The sequence below is a fragment of the Scylla paramamosain genome, chromosome 37 (genome assembly GCF_035594125.1).
Source record: "Scylla paramamosain isolate STU-SP2022 chromosome 37, ASM3559412v1, whole genome shotgun sequence".
Classification (NCBI taxonomy): Eukaryota; Metazoa; Arthropoda; class Malacostraca; order Decapoda; family Portunidae; genus Scylla; species Scylla paramamosain.
In genome coordinates this window covers 12297180-12320118 of record NC_087187.1, presented here as the reverse complement: position 1 = coordinate 12320118, position 22939 = coordinate 12297180, and the positions used below count along the sequence as shown (strand labels likewise).

The window sequence follows — 22939 nt, the reverse complement described above, 5'->3', positions numbered from 1 at the left end:
GTAATGCCAGTCCCGGTGAATCCATATACACCAAAGAAATTATTGTTGTTATGTAAAGGAGTTTCACGAACATGATAGTTTAACAGAACATGCAGGAGTATCATGGGTCGGGAAAACGTTTCCGTGCCACTCATTAATGATGGCATGCATATATTATATATCATATCAGCTATTATAGGTCAGTTGTACATAGTATAACAAAATTCAAAGATTGTGATGCCCAAAGCTGAAGCAGAACATTAACATCTTCAAGATTTGATATTTCAGGAAAATGTAGTACTCTGGAAGTCATGTAATCGTATATATATTTTGTAATATAGTTAAGTTATAGCCAAATCTTAAAAAAAAAATAGATAAAATCCCAGCTTCCAAAAATTTTATCATCGATATAATATAATATATGTTATCGTTCTAGATCTGTTATATAGTTTTCTTTGAATTACGAATACTTTTCATACTACCCACCTGGTAAAGTGACTGGAATTCAAAATAACAGAAAAGTACATCAGACAATTGAAAAGCCATAAGACGGAGACTCCTGTCAGCGCCACTATGGCGATAGGATACTGCTGGATCTTCTGCGTACGGCTGTTTGAAGATTGTTCTTCCTTCTCAAGCTCAGTAATCTGTAATTAGTAACAACGAATTATTGTTAGCTTGTATGTGATCTACTGCTGACAGTTTTAAGAACACTGATATTAATGTTGTTATAATTAACATCAACAATAAGAACAGGAACGATAATAGTAATGATAATAATAGTAATTATAATGGTAATAATAATAAATGATAATAATAATAATATTAATAATAATAATAATAATAATAATAATAATAATAATAATAATAATATTATTATTATTATTATTATTATTATTATTATTATTATTATTATTATTATTATTATTATTATTATTTTTACATTACGAGTATATTATGTAGCGTTGGTGTTGTTATTGTTGTTCTTGATGCAACTGCTGCCCCGGTTGTTGGTGGTCATACTGGTGTTGTTATTATTGTACGAGTGCCTTGCTTTCTTCACAAATTTATTCTACATATTTTTCCTTTTGTTGTTGTTGTTGTTGTTGTTGTTGTGGTTGTTGTTGTTGATGTTGCTTTTGCTGTTGTTGTTGTTGTTGTTGTTGTTGTTGTTGCTGTTGTTATTGTTGTCGTTGTTATTGCTGCTGCTGCTGATGATGATGATGATGATGATGATGTATGATGATGGTTTTGATCACAATATGTCTACTTTATACCAACCACCACCTCTTCACTCAAAATATTGGTTCACTTGATTATTTTCACTAAAGTTCTGCTATATTCCATACCTCAGCCGTCTTTCAATCTTTCATCAACTCTCCTTGTCATTTCATAACCTTCCTATTCATCATTTTTATTTATTTTTCGATGAACTTTCCTTCGGACGTTTTTTTTTTCGCTTTCGTTTTGTTCTTGTTCTTGATCTTGTTCTTTTGTTCTTCTTCATCTCCTCCTCCTCCTCCTCCTCCTCCTCCTCCTCCTCCTCCTCCTCCTCCTCCTCCTCCTCCTCCTGCCGCGCGGGCGGCAGAAACAGGACCAGCGTCGTAAACAATAACACAATGAGTTCATCCACAGGTTCAGACAAGATCAGAGCTTGTTAATTCAGTGTCCGTAGTTTATGAAATAAATTTAATGAGCTGCAAGCTCTTATTTATCCTGAAAACTACAACATCATAAGCGCCACGGAAACATGGATAAAGTCATAAAGCAAAGATTATTTGGCCGAGTACTCACACCCTGGCTACACTATTTTTAGCTGCTAGAGAACTCACCGTGCAGGAGACGGTGTTATGTTTTACGTAAAAATGTAATCTTCACCCTCGTTTACTGCCAACCTCAATCATTGCTAATACAGATATCACTTTTATCCAGGTAGAAAATAAATCTCGTAAAATAACATTAGGTCTCGTCTATCGTCCTCCAGCCCAGTCGCCCGCTACAGACGAAAAACTTTATGATCTAATCGCAGACATTTGCTGCGTAAATAATTGCATAATTATGGGAGTCTTTAATCATCCAGTCATAAGGTGGGGTGAACCACTGACTACTCACGCTTGACAGCTCCCTCCACCAACACATCATGCATCCGACGAGAAGTAACAATATCCTAGATATTGTTTTAACAACTGAAGAAGAATCAGCAAAGGACGTAAAAATTGGACCAGAACTTAGTTCCAGCGATCATCGTAGCTTACTTTTCACTATCAATTTTGACAAAGCTAAAGTAAGCGAAAGTAAAGAAAAGTGCCAGACTATTGGTGTGCTAATTTTGAGACATTTCGCATGCAGCCTGCATCCATAGACTGGAATAACTGCTGGGAACACCAGACATTAACAAAGCATGGGAAGTGTTCGCTAAAAAGTTAAATGAAACGGCGAATTTGTGTCTACCGGTACGAAACAGACGGAAGATAAAGAACACTAAACCGAAATGGTGGAATAATGAAATCAGATGTTGTCATTTGGCTAAGAAAAAAAGTGTACCACAAATACAAATCAACACAAAATAATAATCATAAACTAGAGCATGACAGATTGGGTAAAAAGATATAAACTGGTCAAATACAGCAAAAAAATTTGTTGAAGCTCAGATCGCGAACTCCTGTAAAACGAATCCAAAAGAATTTTACAGCTATTTAAAAACTAAAGGGGTTTTAACATCAACGAATGGTCCACTAGTAACATAAAATGGCAAACAAATAGAAAACGAAACAGACATTGTGAACACCCTAAACGAGTACTTTTCAACAGTCTTCACGACCGTTCAGGGCAGCCTGCCGACCCCCGCGCCTCTGTCACGAGGCACCATGCTGCCAGACTTCACTATCACAGAAAATGAAATCCTTTCAGTCACGAAGAACATGAAAGCAAACAAAATAGCCGAGCCAGACTTCTTAAAGAAGCAAGAAATGAACTCGTGAAACAGCTTACGATATTATTCAATAAAACTTTACTAGCGGATAGTCTCCCACGAGTGGAAACTAGCAAATGCCATGCCAATCTTAAAAAAAAAAGAAATAAATCTCTCCCAGCCAATTACAGACCGATCAGACTAACTTCAGTAGTGTGCAAACTGATGGAAACAATAATCAGAGAGAAGGTTGTTAAATATTTAGAAGAAAATTAAATCTTAAAAATATTCGTAACACGGTGTCCTGCATGATAAACTTACTAGACTCCATTTATGAAACATTTAACTCGTATAATGAGAAAAAAGCAGTTTATATTATCTACCTTGATTTCCAGAAAGCTTTTGACACTGTTCCTCGTAAGAGACTCATCATTAAAGTAAAAGCTCGCGGCATAGCCGGAAACACCCTGAAATGGCTGAGAGACTGGCTCTGACAGAAAACAGCGTGTTGTAATTAATGGAAAAGAGTCAGATTGGCATAAGGTAAATAGTGGCGTTCCTCAAGGCTCTGTATTAGGACCAGTACTTTTTATAATATACATTAATTATATTGATAAAGGGATCAATTGCAAAATAAGTCAATTTGCAGACTACACCAAAATAACAAGTAAAGTAACGTCTGTGTCACAATGGCAGGAACTGCAGTGTGACCTCAGTAAACTAACAAGCTGAGCAGAAAAATGGCAGATGGGATTCAATATAGAAAAGTGTAAAATTCTGCGTATCGAAAACAACAATGTTCAAAAGAGATATGCCACTGTCAAGCGCTCAAAGAGAGAAAGATCTTGGTGTCTTTGTGTCAAAAGACCTAAAGCCGAGTCAACACTGCACAGAAAAAATAAAGACAGCAAATAAATTAGTAGGGTTCATTGGAAGAACCTTTGAATTTAAATCAGAAAAGGTTATAGTTGCCTTACATAATTCACTGGTGTCCCCTTATCTAGAATACTGTGTACAGTTCTTGTCACCATATTACTAAAAAGACATTGGAAAACTAGAAAAGATACAGTGTAGCGTCACTATGATGATTCCAAGATTGCGTAATAAGCCGTATGAGGACCGACTGGAAGAACTAAACTTATTTAACTTAACAAAGCGCAGGATAAGAGGAGACCTAATCAAAATTTTTAAAGGATATAGTAACCTTGATGCAAATAAATATTTTAGCATTGATGATTCTAATCTAACAAGAAATAACGAATTCAAGATTATACCCAAACGTTTAAAATCCCTCGAGGCCAAGCACTTTTTTCTTTAATCGCACAGTAAATATATAGAATAAACTTCCTGCAGAAACCGTAAACACCAGTTCTTCTACTGAATCATTCAAAAATAAAATAGACATATATAGAAGCTAATCCCCAACAAGCTCTCTTCTTGTCCGAATAATTACTAAATTCACTAATAAACTTTTATCTTACAGAAAATAATTTTATTATAAATTGTGTTCATTTTCAGTTAGGCGTATAAAGTTCACCGTAGGGTGAATAGTAGAACTTCCTTTCATCCTTTCCTATGAAAAGTCTATGTAAGTTTTTCCATACTGCATGGTACTTTCCCCAACTATTTCCATGCCAACGCAAGCTGTAGGGAGTGGTGGGGTGGGGAAGAACCTTCTGCTGTGCTGCCGTCTCTCTTCCCTATAGCTAGTTAGAAGTAGTAACCAAACAGCCTTGCAAGGACCGAACGTTCTGTTGCTGTTTAGCTTCCCTTTGTATTCCTTTGTATTCCTCCTCTTCCTCCTTCTCCTCCTCCTCCTCCTCCTCCTCCTCCTCCTCCTCCTCCTCCTCCTCCTCCTCCTCCTCTTCCTCCTTCTCCCCATCATCCTCATTAATCAAATGTTTTCCCTGTTTTTTTTTTTTTTTCCTCTTTCTAACATCTTTGCACTAAAGCAAAAGAGGATTACCAACCTCTTTCCAAAATGCATTCCTTTCCTCGTCCACATATCTCCTTCTACTGCTTGCTGCCTTACTTCATTATTCTCTGATCTGAGGTCTCATTCTACAATATTTTTAATTAACCTCATCTTTTTCTACCTTTCTTTGATGTACAAGTATATATACAATGATATTTACATATTTACCTTCAATGGCAGATAAATAAGAATCCCTTAAGAAAGTTGTTTTCATTGTATGTTTGGAATATGTTTCGGGATGTGTGAAAATACCTGGAAAATGTAAAGCATAAGTATATTGCGTTTATTAAAGCATATGATACTGTGTGGTATGTACTGTGGATTTATTGTTTAGTTGGAATGCTACTGCAACCTGCGAAAATTTAAGAGGATAAAAATAAGGGGTGTGAGGCTGATTAGAGAATATCGGATATTTCCCTTTAAAAATATATCTGAAAAAACTGTCCTATAAGTGTGGAGTTTCTTTTTTTTTTTTTTTTTTTTTTTCATTATCATGGGTAGATCAGTGACACAAGTAGAATTTAAAGTTTGAATTTTATATATATATATATATATATATATATATATATATATATATATAGAGAGAGAGAGAGAGAGAGAGAGAGAGAGAGAGAGAGAGAGAGAGAGAGAGAGAGAGAGAGAGAGAGATAGATAGACAGATAGATAGATAGACATATATTGCAGATGGTACGAAGAAATTTTTATATATTTTTGTTATTAAATACGAAATTTAATTATCGTACGCATAAAATTATATTAATCAATTTTGTATCTGTTAGGCACCGTTATAGCCCTGTTAGACTAGGGAAACCGGAAGATTAAAATAAATAAATAAATAAAAAATAAAAATTTTGAAATGCATTATCCAATTTCTTTCTAGAAGTGTACTAATACTCCACTCCTCAAGCTAGTCAAATCGTAAGAGAGAGAGAGAGAGAGAGAGAGAGAGAGAGAGAGAGGGGGGGGGGGGAACTAAACTACAGAAACTAAAGCATAGAGTCCCAAAGTTTACTAAGTCGACCCTGGCAAGGTTCTTCTCCGTGGCGTGCGCCACCGTTTACTTCTCCTTGGCGAGCAGCTTATTATTAAGCTTCTAAAGTTCTCTTTCTGCTTGCCCATATTTATTTACATTTAAGATATTTTCAGTTACCTTGTTATGTAACATCGGGCTACACCGATTTAAAACAAAATATTAGTGAGAAGACAAGAATAATATCAAAGTACTGCATCAATATATATATATATATATATATATATATATATATATATATATATATATATATATATATATATATATATATATATATATATATATATATATATATATATAATAGATAGATAGATAGATAGATATATATATATATATATATATATATATATATATATATATATATATATATATATATATATATATATATATATATATATATATATATATATATATATATATATATATATATATATATATATATATATATATATATATATATATATATATATATATACGAGATATATACTCGTATATATATATATATATTTTTTTTTTTTTTTTTTTTTTTTTTTTTTTTTTTTTATGTAGGAAGGATACTGGCCAAGGGCAACAAAAATCTAATAAAAAAAAATGCCCACTGAAATGCCAGTCCCTTAAAAGGGTCAAAGCAGTGGTCAAAAATTGGTGGATAAGTGTCTTGAAACCTCCCTCTTGAAGGAATTCAAGTCATAGGAAGGTGGAAATACAGAAGCAGGCAAGGAGTTCCAGAGTTTACCAGAGAAAGGGATGAATGATTGAGAATACTGGTTAACTCTTGCGTTAGAGAGGTGGACAGAATAGGAGTGAGAGAAAGAAGAAAGTCTTGTGCAGCGAGGCCGCGGGAGGAGGGGAGGCATGCAGTTAGCAAGATCAGAAGAGCAGTTGGCATGAAAATAGCGGTAGAAGACAGCTAGATATGCAACACTGCGGCGGTGAGAGAGGGGCTGAAGACAGTCAGTTAGAGGAGAGGAGTTGATGAGACGAAAAGCTTTTGATTCCACCCTGTCTAGAACAGCAGTATGAGTGGAACCCCCCCCAGACATGTGAAGCATACTCCATACATGGACGGATAAGGCCCTTGTACAGAGTTAGCAGCTGGGGGGGGTGAGAAAAACTGGCGGAGACGTCTCAGAACACCTAACTTCATAGAAGCTGTTTTAGCTAGAGATGAGATGTCAAGTTTCCAGTTCAGATTATAAGTAAAGGACAGACCGAGGATGTTCAGTGTAGAAGAGGGGGACAGTTGAGTGCCATTGAAGAAGAGGGGATAGTTGTCTGGAAGATTGTGTCGAGTTGATAGATGTAGGAATTGAGTTTTTGAGGCATTGAACAATACCAAATTTGCTCTGCCCCAATCAGAAATTTTAGAAAGATCAGAAGTCAGGCGTTCTGTGGCTTCCCTGCGTGATATGTTTACCTCCTGAAGGGTTGGACGTCTATGAAAAGACGTGGAAAAGTGCAGGGTGGTATCATCAGCATAGGAGTGGATAGGACAAGAAGTTTGGTTTAGAAGATCATTAATGAATAATAAGAAGAGAGTAGGTGACAGGACAGAACCCTGAGGAACACCACTGTTAATAGATTTAGGAGAAGAACAGTGACCGTCTACCACAGCAGCAATAGAACGGTCAGAAAGGAAACTTGAGATGAAGTTACAGAGAGAAGGATAGAAACCGTAGGAGGGTAGTTTGGAAATCAAAGCTTTGTGCCAGACTCTATCAAAAGCTTTTGATATGTCCAAGGCAACAGCAAAAGTTTCACCAAAATCTCTAAAAGAGGATGACCAAGACTCAGTAAGGAAAGCCAGAAGATCATCAGTAGAGCGGCCTTGACGGAACCCATACTGGCGATCAGATAAAAGGTTGTGAAGTGATAGATGTTTAAGAATCTTCCTGTTGAGGATAGATTCAAAAACTTTAGATAAGCAGGAAATTAAAGCAATAGGACGGTAGTTTGAGGGATTAGAGCAGTCACCCTTTTTAAGAACAGGTTGAATGTAGGCAAACTTCCAGCAAGAAGGAAAGGTAGATGCTGACAGACAGAGCTGAAAGAGTTTGACTAGGCAAGGTGCAAGCACGGAGGCACAGTTTCGGAGAACAATAGGAGGGACCCCATCAGGTCCATAAGCCTTCCGAGGGTTTAGGCCAGCGAGGGCATGGAAAACATCATTACGAAGAATTTTAATACGTGGCATGAAGTAGTCAGAGGGTGGAGGAGAGGGAGGAACAAGCCCAGAATCGTCCAAGGTAGAGTTTTTAGCAAAGGTTTGAGCAAAGAGTTCAGCTTTAGAAATAGATGTGATAGCAGTGGTGCCATCTGGTTGAAGTAGAGGAGGGAAAGAAGAAGAAGCAAAGTTATTGGAGATATTTTTGGCTAGATGCCAGAAATCACGAGGGGAGTTAGATCTTGAAAGGTTTTGACATTTTCTGTTAATGAAGGAGTTTTTGGCTAGTTGGAGAACAGACTTGGCATGGTTCCGGGCAGAAATATAAAGTGCATGAGATTCTGGTGAAGGAAAGCTTAAGTACCTTTTGTGGGCCACCTCTCTATCATGTATAGCACGAGAACAAGCTGTGTTAAACCAAGGTTTAGAAGGTTTAGGACGAGAAAAAGAGTGAGGAATGTACGCCTCCATGCCAGACACTATCACCTCTGTTATGCGCTCAGCACACAAAGACGGGTCTCTGACACGGAAGCAGTAGTTATTCCAAGGAAAATCAGCAAAATACCTCCTCAGGTCCCCCCAACTAGCAGAGGCAAAACGCCAGAGGCACCTTCGCTTAGGGCGATCCTGAGGAGGGATTGGAGTGATAGGACAAGATAAAGATATGAGATTGTGATCGGAGGAGCCCAACGGAGAAGAAAGGGTGACAGCATAAGCAGAAGGATTAGAGGTCAGAAAAAGGTCAAGAATGTTGGGCGTATCTCCAAGACGGTCAGGAATACGAGTAGGGTGTTGCACCAATTGCTCTAGGTCATGGAGGATAGGAAAGTTGTAGGCTAGTTCACCAGGATGGTCAGTGAAGGGAGAGGAAAGCCAAAGCTGGTGGTGAACATTGAAGTCTCCAAGAATGGAGATCTCTGCAAAAGGGAAGAGGGTCAGAATGTGCTCCACTTTGGAAGTTAAGTAGTCAAAGAATTTTTTATAGTCAGAGGAGTTAGGAGAGAGGTATACAGCACAGATAAATTTAGTATATATATATATATATATATATATATATATATATATATATATATATATATATATATATATATATATATATATATATATATATATATATATATATATATATATATATATATATATATATATGTGTGTGTGTGTGTGTGTGTGTGTAGGTTGTAAATAGTGAAAAAAGGAAGTGAGAAGAAAGATGATATGAAGGAAGGAAGGAGGTTGGAGGAGGAAAGAGAGAGAGTGAAAGAAAGTTAACGGGAATGAGTGATGTAGACGCAGATGTACGCTGCGCGGTAACTGCCTGATTGCCCGCCCGAACTTACTGTAAAATATTTCGTACATAGTCACCCTTCTGCCTAATTTGATTTTTCTTATTTCATGTAGGTTTTCCATTTTGTGTTGCACACATTGTTTAGTTGAAGAGTTCCCCTTACTTTTAAATTACTCAGAATACCTCCAGCCCCATAGTTTAATCCCAACTATTTTCTGAAGACCACCATTTTATTTGTATAAGCTAGCCTAAATGAAGTGAGGCGGCAGGCAGGGTGTGTATCCCTCTTCCCCCCTCTCCCTTCTGGCATGATCTATATCCTTGTGATCAGCACGAGATTGCATTTTCAGGTTCAGTCACCGTCCATACCCCATGAGAGCAGCTAGTTGCTATTTAGGGGTAATTGAGTAGTTTACCAAAGTATGCCCCTACTGATACTTCCGAGGACTAACGCACTTGATATATTACAGCGTGATTCCTCGACTCTGTGAGCCCAGTGTCTAGTATCTGGGAGCGGTCGGTGGACCCTCGTTTTTGGTCTTTGTGCAGCTTGTTTGTGTATACGTTGTTGTGTTAAATGTTAATATATATATATATATATATATATATATATATATATATATATATATATATATATATATATATATATATATATATATATATATATATATATATATATATATATATATATATATATATATATATATATATATATATATATATATATATATATATATATATATAATGTGTTGCATAGATAACGAAGAAGAAAAAATGAGGAGAAAGATGAAAGGTGGTGAGGGAGCTAAAGAGATGAGAGGAGGACAAAAACAAGAGGTGCCAGATGTGCAATGAATGCCTGGCAGTTCCCTATGGAGTTTATTGTAAAATTCTCAGCAAACGGTCGCTCTCCTTCATCATTTGATTTTACTTGTTTCTTGTTAATTTTTCATATAGTGAAGGAGTTTACCCTACTTATAGAGTAATCAGATTGCATCCAACACCTATAGTTTGACCACAATTATTTTTGAAAGATAACCGTCCTTATTCTGCAAGTTAGCATGAGCGAGCGAGTGGGCGGGCAGGGTGGGGTTACACACTCATTTCTTCCCATCTTCTCTTGCATGAGTCATTTCCTGTGACAAGTAGTGGGATCGTTTTGCCATGCTCAGTCGTTGCCCAGACAGCTTAGGAAAGAGACGCGCGTGGGGAAGCAGCGGGAGGCTTGGAAACTACAAGGGGAATATATCTTATTGGGCTTATATTTGATTAACTATAACTTAAGCAAGTTACCACAGGACGCCTCTCCTGATAACACTATGTAGAAAAATTTCACTTTTGTCTTGTCCTTGACCCCAAACCATAATTTTCCACGTATTTCCATCTAAACGAAAAATATATATATATATATATATATATATATATATATATATATATATATATATATATATATATATATATATATATATATATATATATATATATATATATATATATATATATATATATATATATATATATATATATATATATATATATATATATATATATATATATATATATATATATATATATATATATATATATATATATATATATATATATATATATAAAGTTATTTGATCCTAAAACTTTGCTTTTGTCTTTAGAACAATGAATTTACATTTTTGCTTTATTTCATTATAGTATAAGTTACTATTAGTTTCTATGTCAGATAAAGACCTTTGCAAGATCTCAATTGCTTATCTAATTGCTTTTGAAATGTTGCAAATAAGTTAAAACAATGAAAGAAAAAAATGTAAATTGTTCTAAATAATTTTAATTTTAATGAGATCATTCTTGAACTAACTAAATATATATTGTTCTAAATAATTTTAATTTTAATGAGATCATTCTTGAACTAACCAGATCCAAAAAGAAATTTATCATATTTAGAAGAATTTGCTTACATTTCAGAAATCTTGAATCTTCCAGAATGTTCTACCAGATACTTTTAAAAGTTTCTAGAACACTTTAGAACATTCTGTTCAATGTAAACATTTCCAGAATATTCTAGAACCTTCTACAATGCAGTAGACATATATAGAAATATCAAGAATTTTCTAGAATCTACAAGAATTTTCTAGGATGATTCAGAATATTCTAAAGTAGGTTCAAGAATATTCTAGAAAGATTGAGAACATTATGTAACACATTCTAGAAAGACTAAGAATAATATAGATTACTGCTTGACAATATAAAAGTAGGGATTTGCAGACCACCAATTAGTTTTGTTTTGGCTTCCTGAGAAGACACATCACAAGAGGTGAAATACAATATCAAATATGAACCATTGCTGAATCCTCAAAAGGTTTCGTTTCCTCCACTACACATCAAACTAGGTCTTATAAAGCAGTTTGTTACAGCTCTTGATAAGAAGTCTGCTGCCTTCAGATATCTTCAAGACTTCTTTCCTAAGCTTTCAGAGGCAAAGGTGAAAACTTGTATCTTCACTGGACCACAAGTAAGGAACACTATGGAGTGCTCAGAATTTCTACAGAACCTCACAGAAAAGGAGAAAAAAAGCTTGGGAATGTTTCATTGCTGTAGTACAGGGCTTTCTTGGCAACAACAACGCTGATAACTATATGGAACTGGTTGAAGCTTTAGTGAGAAGCTTTAGAAGCTATGGTGAGATGGGCTGCAGAATGTTCATGAAGTTCCATATCCTACATGCTCACCTTGACAACTTCAAGAAGAATGTGGGAGCATATTCAATGGGACAAGGGGAATACTTTCACCAAGGTATAATGAACTTTGAAACATGAAAACATGATGGGAAACTACATTTGGGGGCTCATACGTGAAAGTGATTTGTTGTATTCATGCAAATCAAGAAAAAAAATGCTCTTTTTTTTTATCCTAGAAATTAGTTTAAGAAGTTTTATAATAATTTTTTGTCATTGGAATTTTCTCTAAAAATAGTGAAAATGGTGAAATTTTGCTATTCTGGGACAAAAAATCATTCTAAAAGCCACAAAAGCAAAGTTTGACAGGAATAATGGACATTTCTTATTGTTTTGCAATGAAAAGAGTTGGAAAATAACACTTGTTTGTCAAAGAAAAAATCGTATTATATAGTGTAAAAGGTGGGAGACAGGAATCTCCAGACACCTGCCTATGATTGCTGTGCCTCTTAAAGCGAACAAAATACCTTGGTGCTCCGATTCACCGGTTACGAGGCTGGTTTTGGCGTATTGGAGAGTGGTTGGCTGACTCTCTCCTTTTTCTGTAGGCTGCTTGTTCTCATATCTCTAGTATTTGTTGTTTTGTAAAAGCTACTGGGTTTCAGAGTTCTGTTAAGACCTCTGGATCTAGAGAATAATAGTGTCTCTGCTGTGCAGTAGTGTCTATTTCTTCAGACCACATCATTCCTGGGTGGCAGTGGTGTCTTCCAAGAAACTGTATACGGTATTGTCCAGTAGGAGATGTGATATTCTATGAGCGTGGGTAGATTTTGTTTACTGTTTCTGTGAGGGCGGAATTTCAGAGATTATTACAATCCTTATATGTGTTTGTCACTTGTCATAGCTGTACTTCCTGGAACGTGGCTTGCAATTCTTTCTCAGCTGATTGGAGCTGTTTAGCAGTGGGAGCTGCTTAGCTGTTGGAGGAGAAGCAGGTTTGCAATCTCATTTGCTTAAATCATCACGGACGACCATAAGGACCCTATGAAAGTGACTTTGACCCCTGCACTAAGCTACACAGTTGGTAATTTGAAGAGTTTGATCCAAGGTAGTGGCACCCGTGAGAGTGGCCGAACCTAGTTTTGCAAGCGTCTGTTTAAGGGTATAGGAACTCAGAAGGACCCTGTAAACCGGTAGTTGGTGCCCACAATAGGTGGTAGTCTGGGGAAGCTAACCAAGTCAGCGACAGCTGTGAGAGGGATGAAATATGTGGTCATAACTGTAAGATAGTGAATGATATTTCTTGCTATTTAAGAGATAGCGGCACATACATGTGCATGTAGCCTCAGTGGGCAACACTCATTTTTCTCGCGTTGCCGCTCTCAGTGTCTGCTGGTTTGCCTGTGAAGAGATAGGAAGTCACACCTCTTGTAGCCTGGCCCTTATATCTCTTCTTTGTAATATAAGGACCTACGTTACATTGTGTGTTCCTACCCATACCCTACACTGCAATACTTCAGGAGACACACAGGGCTCCATGAATCCAGCACGGTAACAAAATATATATATATATATATATATATATATATATATATATATATATATATATATATATATATATATATATATATATATATATATATATATATATATATATATATATATATATATATATATATATATATATATATATATATATATATATATATATATATATATATATATGCAGGAATCGGCAATTGACTTCTTGTTGGTAAATGGAAGAATGCATGAAATTCTGTCACATATGTGGATAGATGAGGATGTTTTGGTTGATATTGTGTCTGATCACAACATGCTGGTTGTGGATTGCTTGATGCAGGGTAGGAATGAAGTGGAAGCGGCAAGTAAGAAAAGAAGTGGAGACTGAGAGATGTAGGGTGGGAGAACTTTCAGGTTGATCTGAGTGAGAGAAGCTGGGATGATGAAAGTGTGCATGATGTGGAGCATCTGAATGAGAAACTGGTTGAGGATATGAGGAATGCTGCTGAGAACCAGATAGGGTTTGCGAGAGTAGGCTGAAGAAAGAATGTATGTAAACCATGGTGGAATGATGAAATCAGAGCGGCTAGGAAGGAGCGAAAGAGAATGAGTAGACAGTGTAGATGGCTGAGGAAAAAGAGGCATGAAAGCAATGAGACAGAATGAGTATCAGAATGTATGTGCAGTGTATGTGAAGCATCAGCGGTTGACAAGACGAATGACAATGAATGCTAAAGTGAAGAGTGAAAGGAGTGTGATTCAGTCTTTAAGGGAGAAAGGTATGGAAGGTGGCCGTGAATGGTACAACTTCATGAGAGGTGAAAATATGTCAGGCAGTGTTGGTGTGAAGAGTCTGAAAGTGGATGGTGTAGTTATAACAGAGAAGGAGGGAATCAGGAAGGCAATCAAAGGGTTCTGGGAAGAAGTAGGTGAGGTGTTTAGTGTGAGAGAAAGATATGTGACACTGGAAAGGAAGAATGCAGATGAACTGGATGAAAGAATCACAAGGAAGGAAGTGGAGAGGTGTATGAGACGACAGAAGAATGGCAAGGCAGCAGGTCCAGATGATATACCGTATGAGTTCTACAAGAATGGTGGGGAGGTAGTGACTGATAGAATGACTGAATTCAACCGAATGTGGGATGAAGAGAAAGTGCATGGAATGGAATTTCACTCTCATGGAATGAGAGTGAAATTGATAAGTTAGAAGTGGGCCAGAATAGGGTAGCAAGGATGGCACTGAGTGCAGCAAAGTACACAGCAGTAGAAGCCTTGAGAGGTGATATGGGATGGAGCACCTTTAGGGATGACTCACAAAAACCACACTTAGGTACAAGATTAGGCTTGAGAGAATGGATGATGCAAGAATAGCATGGTGTACCTGTGGAATGAAAGTGGAAGCAAATGGAGGAAGAGGTGCATGAGAATAACAGACAGGAATGGATTACAAGTTGTGTGAGTGATGAGAATGGCTGGGAGGAATCAAAATGAGCGTGAATGACTGGTAACAAGAGGAGACAGAGTAGGAGCTGAATGGGATGTGAAAAAATGGAAGAATGAGATAGACAGATAAGTGAAATGTGTTGGACTGAATGAATGGAAAAAATTAGATGGAAAAATAGAAGACCCTGTAATGGTACAAGGAGAAAGAGGCCCCGAGGTATGAAAGGTGGTATGATGGAAGCCTGGGCGGTGATTTCTTCCGAGCGAGGACACAGTGTATGGATGTGAATGCAAGGAGTTACAGGTGGTCTGAGTCCCGCAGCATAGTGTGCCAGATGTGTTACATGGGAGAAGATCAAACGGTGGAACATGTGGAATGTGTGAAGTGTGCCAGAGACAGAAATGAGATGGCAGATGTAGGAACAATTAATGTAGAGGATGCTGTTCGTTTCTCTTTTTTTCCCTTCTACAGGAGTTGCCGATCCAAAGGCCTGGCTTAGGAGCGATTCCAAACCACTTATAGCATCAAGATAAAGATCACGATCACACACACACACACACACACACACACACACACACACACACACACACATATATATATATATATATATATATATATATATATATATATATATATATATATATATATATATATATATATATATATATATATGATCTGAATGTTTTCAAGGCAGAAACATAATAAAATAGAACAGAGTTGAGGGAAAAATATTTGCGAATGATTTTCGACACCGCATTGATACTCAATTCGACATATATTTCATATGCAATAAAGCCTGATAAGATTAAGCTTCTCAAATAATTTTATTCATACGGAAAGTAATTATCACAATAATTTGTTACAGATGTCTTAAATTAAAACTTTTCAAAACAGTAACTTTACTGACAAAAATAAGTCAGCAAAACCACTCTCACGCCGGTACTGTACCTGTAACTTATCCAGGCTGGTAATCAGATGAGGAGGAAGGTCTATCCTGTTCTGGTACGCTGCTTTCATTAACTGGTCGGCAGCTTTTAACCCTTTACCGTTCTGGGCTAGCCAACGAGGTGATTCTTCCACTATGCTACCGAAACAAATGGAGACTCGGGAGCGTGGGAGGTATTAACACAGAAGTAAATGGTGACATTTTTCTTTTTTCTAAGAATTAATGGTGTTTCATGAAGCAACGTGAAATTGCCTTGTCAACTCATGCTAATGCTATTGCTGTACATTTTTGCATCATTTATCATATATGAGATGCTACAGACGCATAACTTCTAGATTTTATTTACTTGACATAATCAAACAACAATCCTCTCTCCTTGAATGCTTTTCATTTTTCTATTCATGAAACATAACTGAACTATTTTCATGCCATCATTTCCTAAAACAGTCTCCATTAAGCTAGCGTCTTTCGCAAAATTAACTATTTCATGAGTGGAGATTTAGTTTGCCTTTTTTTTTTCTTGTTCCATTTTTTTTCTTTTCTTTCTTTTCTTTCTTTTTTCTTTTCTCTTTTTTTTTTTTTTTTTGCTATTCTATTACATGAAGAGAAAGGATTTTCGTAACTTATAATTTCTGAATACCTTGAACAAAACTTTGTGGCTAAAATTATTACCTGAAAAAAAAAAAAATTAATCATGAAATCTACTACCTAATGTAAAATTTAGTGCTCAGAAAACTTGTTATACAGAATAATGTCAAACCTTACGAAATACAAGAAAAGCACATGTGAAACGTTAATTAAGCTGATAGTGAGTCAGAGATTGGCCAAAATGACGCACTGGCGATTATGACTTACAAAGAAAGTGGAAACATGAAGTACGTAGGCAGACCGCCAGTGAGGAAGATAAAACGCCACTCCGTCAGAAAATATCCGGCCACTGCCAACCCCACAACCATCAATGTGTAGGGGATCGCCATATATATTCCAACGGCGGTTCGATTTCGTGCAGGGATGTTCTCCATGACTGGCCAGAACAAAAAAAAAAGAAAAATAATAAATAAATAAATAAAATGTAAAAAAACAAAATAAGTTAGTTACATAAAAATAAACAAATAAACATAAAAAAATAAAACGCATTCATTGCATGTCATGTTACTAAAATATCTGGCATTTTATATAATATATATATATATATATATATATATATATATATATATATATATATATATATATATATATATATATATATATATATATATATATATATTGTTTTGCAGGAAAACTTCGGAGTTTTCTTTTTTTTTTTTTGTCGTCTCTTTTTACAGGCATCCTCAAGTTAAAAAACAATAAAACAATAAGTAGAGATTGTATAAAATTCACATATAATGGCAATACATGCAAGCTAAAACAATAAAGATACTAATATTACACACTGAATCAACCAGAATTGAAAAGTATTACACACACCTTGCTTGTATGGCAACGAGAGAGGGGCTGAAATAGTTGAGTTCCTACGCAATGATAATGGTATCAGAACGGAGCTCCGAAACATAATCTTACAATATACAGTTAACTTGATGTTAAGTTATTAAATTTTGAGTTTATGTGCTTAATATACATAGCGTCTAATAATTGATAAAAAAAATAAAGGATAAGTGTCCTGAAACTTCCCTCTTGAAAACATTCCTATCATAAGAAAGAAAAAAATAGAGAAGCAGGGTGTTCAAGAGTCTACCAGAGAAAGGGATGAATGATTGAAAATAACTCTTGCATTAGAGAGGTGGAGAGAATAGGGATGAGAGAAAGTAGCAGGGTGTTCAAGAGTTTACCAGAGAAAGGGATGAATGATTGAAAATAACTCTTGCATGAGAGAGGTGGAGAGAATAGGGATGAGAGAAAGTAGAAAGTCTTGTGCAACAAGGCCGCGGGAGGAGGCATGCAGTTACCAAGATCAGAAGAGCAATTACCGAAAAAATAACAGTAAAAGATAACACGAGATGCAATATTGCGACGATGAGAGAGACTAAAGGCAGTCATTTACACGAAAGGAATTGATAAGACGAAAAACTTTTGATTCCATCCTGTCCAAAATAGCGGTATGAGTGGAATCCCCTGCTACGTGTGAAGCATACCCCATACATGGACGGATATAGCAGCTGTGTGAGTGAGAAAAACTGGCGGAGACGACTCAGAACGCCTAACTTCATAAAACCTGTTTTAGCTAGAGATGAGATGTGAAATTTCCAGTTTAAATTATAAATAAAGAACAGAGAAAGGATGTTCATTGTAGAAGAGGGAGACAAAAGAGTGTCACTGAAGATCAGGAGATAATTATCTGGAAGGTTGTGTCAAGTTGACAGATGGAGGAATTGAGTTTTAAAGGCATTTAACATTACTAACTTTATTCTACCCCAATCATAAATTTTAGAGGGATCAGAAGTCAGGTGTATTGTGGCTTCCCTGTGTGAGCAGGGAAGCCACTGACGTGTCTGAAATAACGTGGTAAAGTGCATAGGAGTGAATAGGACAAGGAGTTTGGTTTAGATCATTGAAGAATACTGGTGACAGGACAAAACCATGAGGAACACAACTGTTAATAGATTTGGGAGAACAGTGACCGTCTACAACAACAGGAATAGAACGGCCAGAGAGGAAACTTGACATGAAATTACAGAGAAAAAAAATAGTGGTCGTAGGAGGGTCGTTTGGAGATCAAAGCTTTGTGTCAGACTATCAAAAACTTTTTATATATCTAAGGCAACAGCTAAAGTTTAATCGAAATCCCTAAAAGAGGATGAACAAGACTCGATAAGGTAAGCCAGGAGATCACAAGTAGAGCTGCCTCGACGAAACACATACTGATGATCAGATAAAAGGTTGTGAAGTGGTAAAGCGATAGGGTGGTAGTTTGACGGATTAGAGTGGTCACTCCTCTTAGGAACAGTCTCAGTTTAGGCAAACTTCTAGCTGGAAGGAAAGGTAAATGTTGATAGACAGTTGGAAGAGTTTGACTAGGCGACGTGCAAGCACGGAGGCACAGTTTTGGAGTACAATAGAAGAGATCCCATCAGGTCCATAAACCCTCCGAGGGTTAAGACTACCGAATACATGGAAAATACTACTACGAAGATGAAAGGAGAGGAGAGAAAAGAGAGATATGTAGCTCACCAAGGCTGAAAGCAGAAAGTAATATGGACCGGTTGCAGACAGCCAGTAGCATCTGCAGTACTAGCAGCACCGGATACCAGGGGAAGAATGCGCACATTACATGCAAAGGGATAGCAATCATCGCCGTGACGCGAGTCACCATCAGTCTTCCAAACCTGCGAATGAAGGAAGATCGTTACCTTACATTGTGAAAACATTTAATGGAATTATATATTATCAGCGTCCACATTAGAACAACATCGTTGTGCTGCGACAGTAATCTGATATTAATGATTCATACTACAGAAAACAACGCTGAGTGCGCTCTCGTCAGGCCACACTACGGTATGTTATTGTCAGAACTGTTTCATTCGCTTTATGAAAGACTGAATATATATATATATATATATATATATATATATATATATATATATATATATATATATATATATATATATATATATATATATATATATATATATATATATATATATATATATATATATATATATATATATATATATATATATATATATATATATAGTGGTCAATAGGTATCATACGCCATTAACGTTAATGGCTTGCTCATTAACCAAACCCAATCAATAACCTTATTGTCAAAAATTCTCTTGTCCAATAACGTTAATGGCTTATTAACCCTATTGAGCATATATATATATATATATATATATATATATATATATATATATATATATATATATATATATATATATATATATATATATATATATATATATATATATATATATATATATATATATATATATATATATATATATATATATATATATATATATATATATATATATATATATATATATTAAGGGTGTATATGGGCAGGAGTCTTTCTCTAATATATATCTCATTGAATGTGATAGCTAGTTGAGCAATTATTATTTTTCTTAAGATATTTTCCTTATATCTTATGATTGTCTTATATTCTTTTTTAATTGGCTGTATGACTTCGCCGAAGCTAGTCATTTTCGCTAGATCGCGATTTCGGGTCCTTGACCCTTCTTCAGAAGCGAAGGTCTATCCGTGTTGAGGGTGTCGGAGAGAATGGCTCAAGCTGATTGCGGGGGTGTATTTATACCGGTAGGCTTATCACCCCGCTGCGCGTCCTGGTCTCTGATTGGCTGACGGCTGTCGCGGGCTGTGCTGGGTTGCTATCCAAGCTGGGTCTTCGCGCGCTTGGTAATGCTTGTAGGTGTTCGGATTGTTGATTTAATGTAGGGTTTGTCTCTTTTATATATAGTGCTTCTAAGATGGGGAGACACCAGGCGTCTCCCCATCTTCGCTACTGAAGAAGGGTCAAGGACCCGAAATCGCGATCTAGCGAAAATGACTAGCTTCGGTGAAGTCATACAGCTAATTAAAAAAGAATATAAGACAATCATAAGATATAAGGAAAATATCTTAAGAAAATAATAAATGCTCAACTAGCTGTCACATTCAATGATATATATATATATATATATATATATATATATATATATATATATATATATATATATATATATATATATATATATATATATATATATATATATATATATATATATATATATAGGTGGAGGCAATAGACACCTGCCGAAACGATAATTACTCCTAGTGAGGTCTAAAGCACTGTTCAGGGGGTGCTGTGAACTTATCATTAAACCCAGCTGTGACCTCACTGAACGTTTCCCTTTGTGTCTCACAACACAAGGGGGCAGTCACAGCCTGCCCTCTAGAGACAACTCTCTTCCTCCACACAAAACTACAAGCACCTAATAACACACACACCCTTCACTCAAAAATTTTAAAATCATCATGGCGACTCCTACACTAGCCTCGGAGTCCCCATCTGGGGAGAGGACCATAAATGTCCCCAGGTCGGACTGCCTTTCTGTCGACGACCCCAAGTGTCTTGACACCTCCGTCAACTTTTTCTTCATTAACTTCTGCAACATTCGCGGTCTAAAGATCTAATTTTCAATCTGTAGAACACAACCTCTCCTCTTCTAAACCTCATCTTCTTTTCCTCAGTGAAACTCAGGTGTTTGAGGCAACTGACAGTAGCCCCTTTTCTGTTCCCTCCTACTTTCTCTATCGTCATTTTCGATCCAAAGCTGGATGCTGCGTTTATGTGCGCAATGACTTAACCTATTCTAGTGCCCACGCTCTTGAATCTTCCGAGTTTTCCACCATCTGGCTACGACTACAAAGTCACTCTCATACTAAATTTATCTGTGCTGTATACCTTTCACCTAACTCCTCTGACTATAACAAATTGTTTGACTACTTAACTTCCAAAGTCAAGCACATTCTGACCCTCTTCCCTTTTGCAGAGATCTCCATTCTTTGAGACTTCAATGTTCACCACCAGCTTTGGCTTTCCTCTCCCTTCACTGACCATCCTGGTGAACTAGCCTACAACTTTGCTATCCTCCATGACCTAGAGCAATTGGTGCAACACCCTACTCGTATTCCTGACCGTCTTGAAGATTGGGCACCTCCGATCACAATCTCATATCTTTATCTTCTCCTATCACTCCAATCCCTCCTCAGGATCCCCCTAAGCGAAGGTGTCTCTGGCGTTTTGCCTCTGCTAGTTGGGGGGACCTGAGGAGGTATTTTTCTGATTTTCCTTGGAATGACTACTGCTTCCGTGTCGGAGACCCGTCTTTGTGTGCTGAGCGCATAACAGAGGTGATAGTGTCTGGCATGGAGGCATACATTCCTCACTCTTTTTCTCGTCCTAAACCTTCTAAACCTTGGTTTAACACAGCTTGTTCTCGTGCTATACATGATAGAGAGGTGGCCCACAGAAGGTACTTCAGCCTTCCATCACCAGAATCTCATGCACTTTATATTTCTGCCAGGAACCATGCCAAGTCTGTTCTCCAACTAGCCAAAAACTCCTTCATTAACAGAAAATGTCAAACCCTTTCAAGATCTAACTCCCCTCGTGATTTCTGGCATCTAGCCAAAAATATCTCCAATAACTTTGCTTCTTCTTCTTCTTTCCCTCCTCTATTTCAACCAGATGGCACCACTGCTATCACATCTATTTCTAAAGCTGAACTCTTTGCTCAAACCTTTGCTAAAAACTCTACCTTGGATGATTCTGGGCTTGTTCCTCCCTCTCCTTCACCCTCTGACTACTTCATACCATGTATCAAAATTCTTCGCAATGATGTTTTCCATGTCCTCGCTGGCCTAAACCCTCGGAAGGCTTATGGACCTGATGGGGTCACTCCTATTGTTCTCCGAAACTGTGCCTCCGTGCTTGCACCTTGCCTAGTCAAACTCTTTCAGCTCTGTCTGTCAACATCTACCTTTCCTTCTTGCTGGAAGTTTGCCTACATTCAACCTGTTCCTAAAAAGTGTGACCGTTCTAATCCCTCAAACTACCGTCCTATTGCTTTAATTTCCTGCCTATCTAAAGTTTTTGAATCTATCCTCAACAGGAAGATTCTTAAACATCTATCACCTCACAACCTTCTATCTGATCGCCAGTATGGGTTCCGTCAAGGCCGCTCTACTGGTGATCTTCTGGCTTTCCTTACTGAGTCTTGGTCATCCTCTTTTAGAGATTTTGGTGAAACTTTTGCTGTTGCCTTGGACATATCAAAAGCTTTTGATAGAGTCTGGCACAAAGCTTTGATTTCCAAACTACCCTCCTACGGTTTCTATCCTTCTCTCTGTAACTTCATCTCAAGTTTCCTTTCTGACCGTTCTATTGCTGCTGTGGTAGACGGTCACTGTTCTTCTCCTAAATCTATTAACAGTGGTGTTCCTCAGGGTTCTATCCTGTCACCCACTCTCTTCTTATTATTCATTAATGATCTTCTTAACCAAACTTCTC

General features: G+C 36.7%; 1 protein-coding gene across 1 annotated transcript in view; it reads right to left on the bottom strand.

Moving 5' to 3' along the window:
* Positions 1-22939, bottom strand: part of LOC135091196 (solute carrier family 22 member 3-like) — a 101603-nt gene that overhangs the window by 21972 nt on the left and 56692 nt on the right. Inside the window, exons 6-9 of the mRNA XM_063988641.1 lie at positions 19090-19244; positions 16777-16945; positions 15924-16059; positions 466-626 (exon numbers count right to left, since the gene is read on the bottom strand). Coding sequence (XP_063844711.1) covers positions 466-626; positions 15924-16059; positions 16777-16945; positions 19090-19244 — 621 coding nt within the window. The remainder of the gene's footprint in view (positions 1-465; positions 627-15923; positions 16060-16776; positions 16946-19089; positions 19245-22939) is intronic.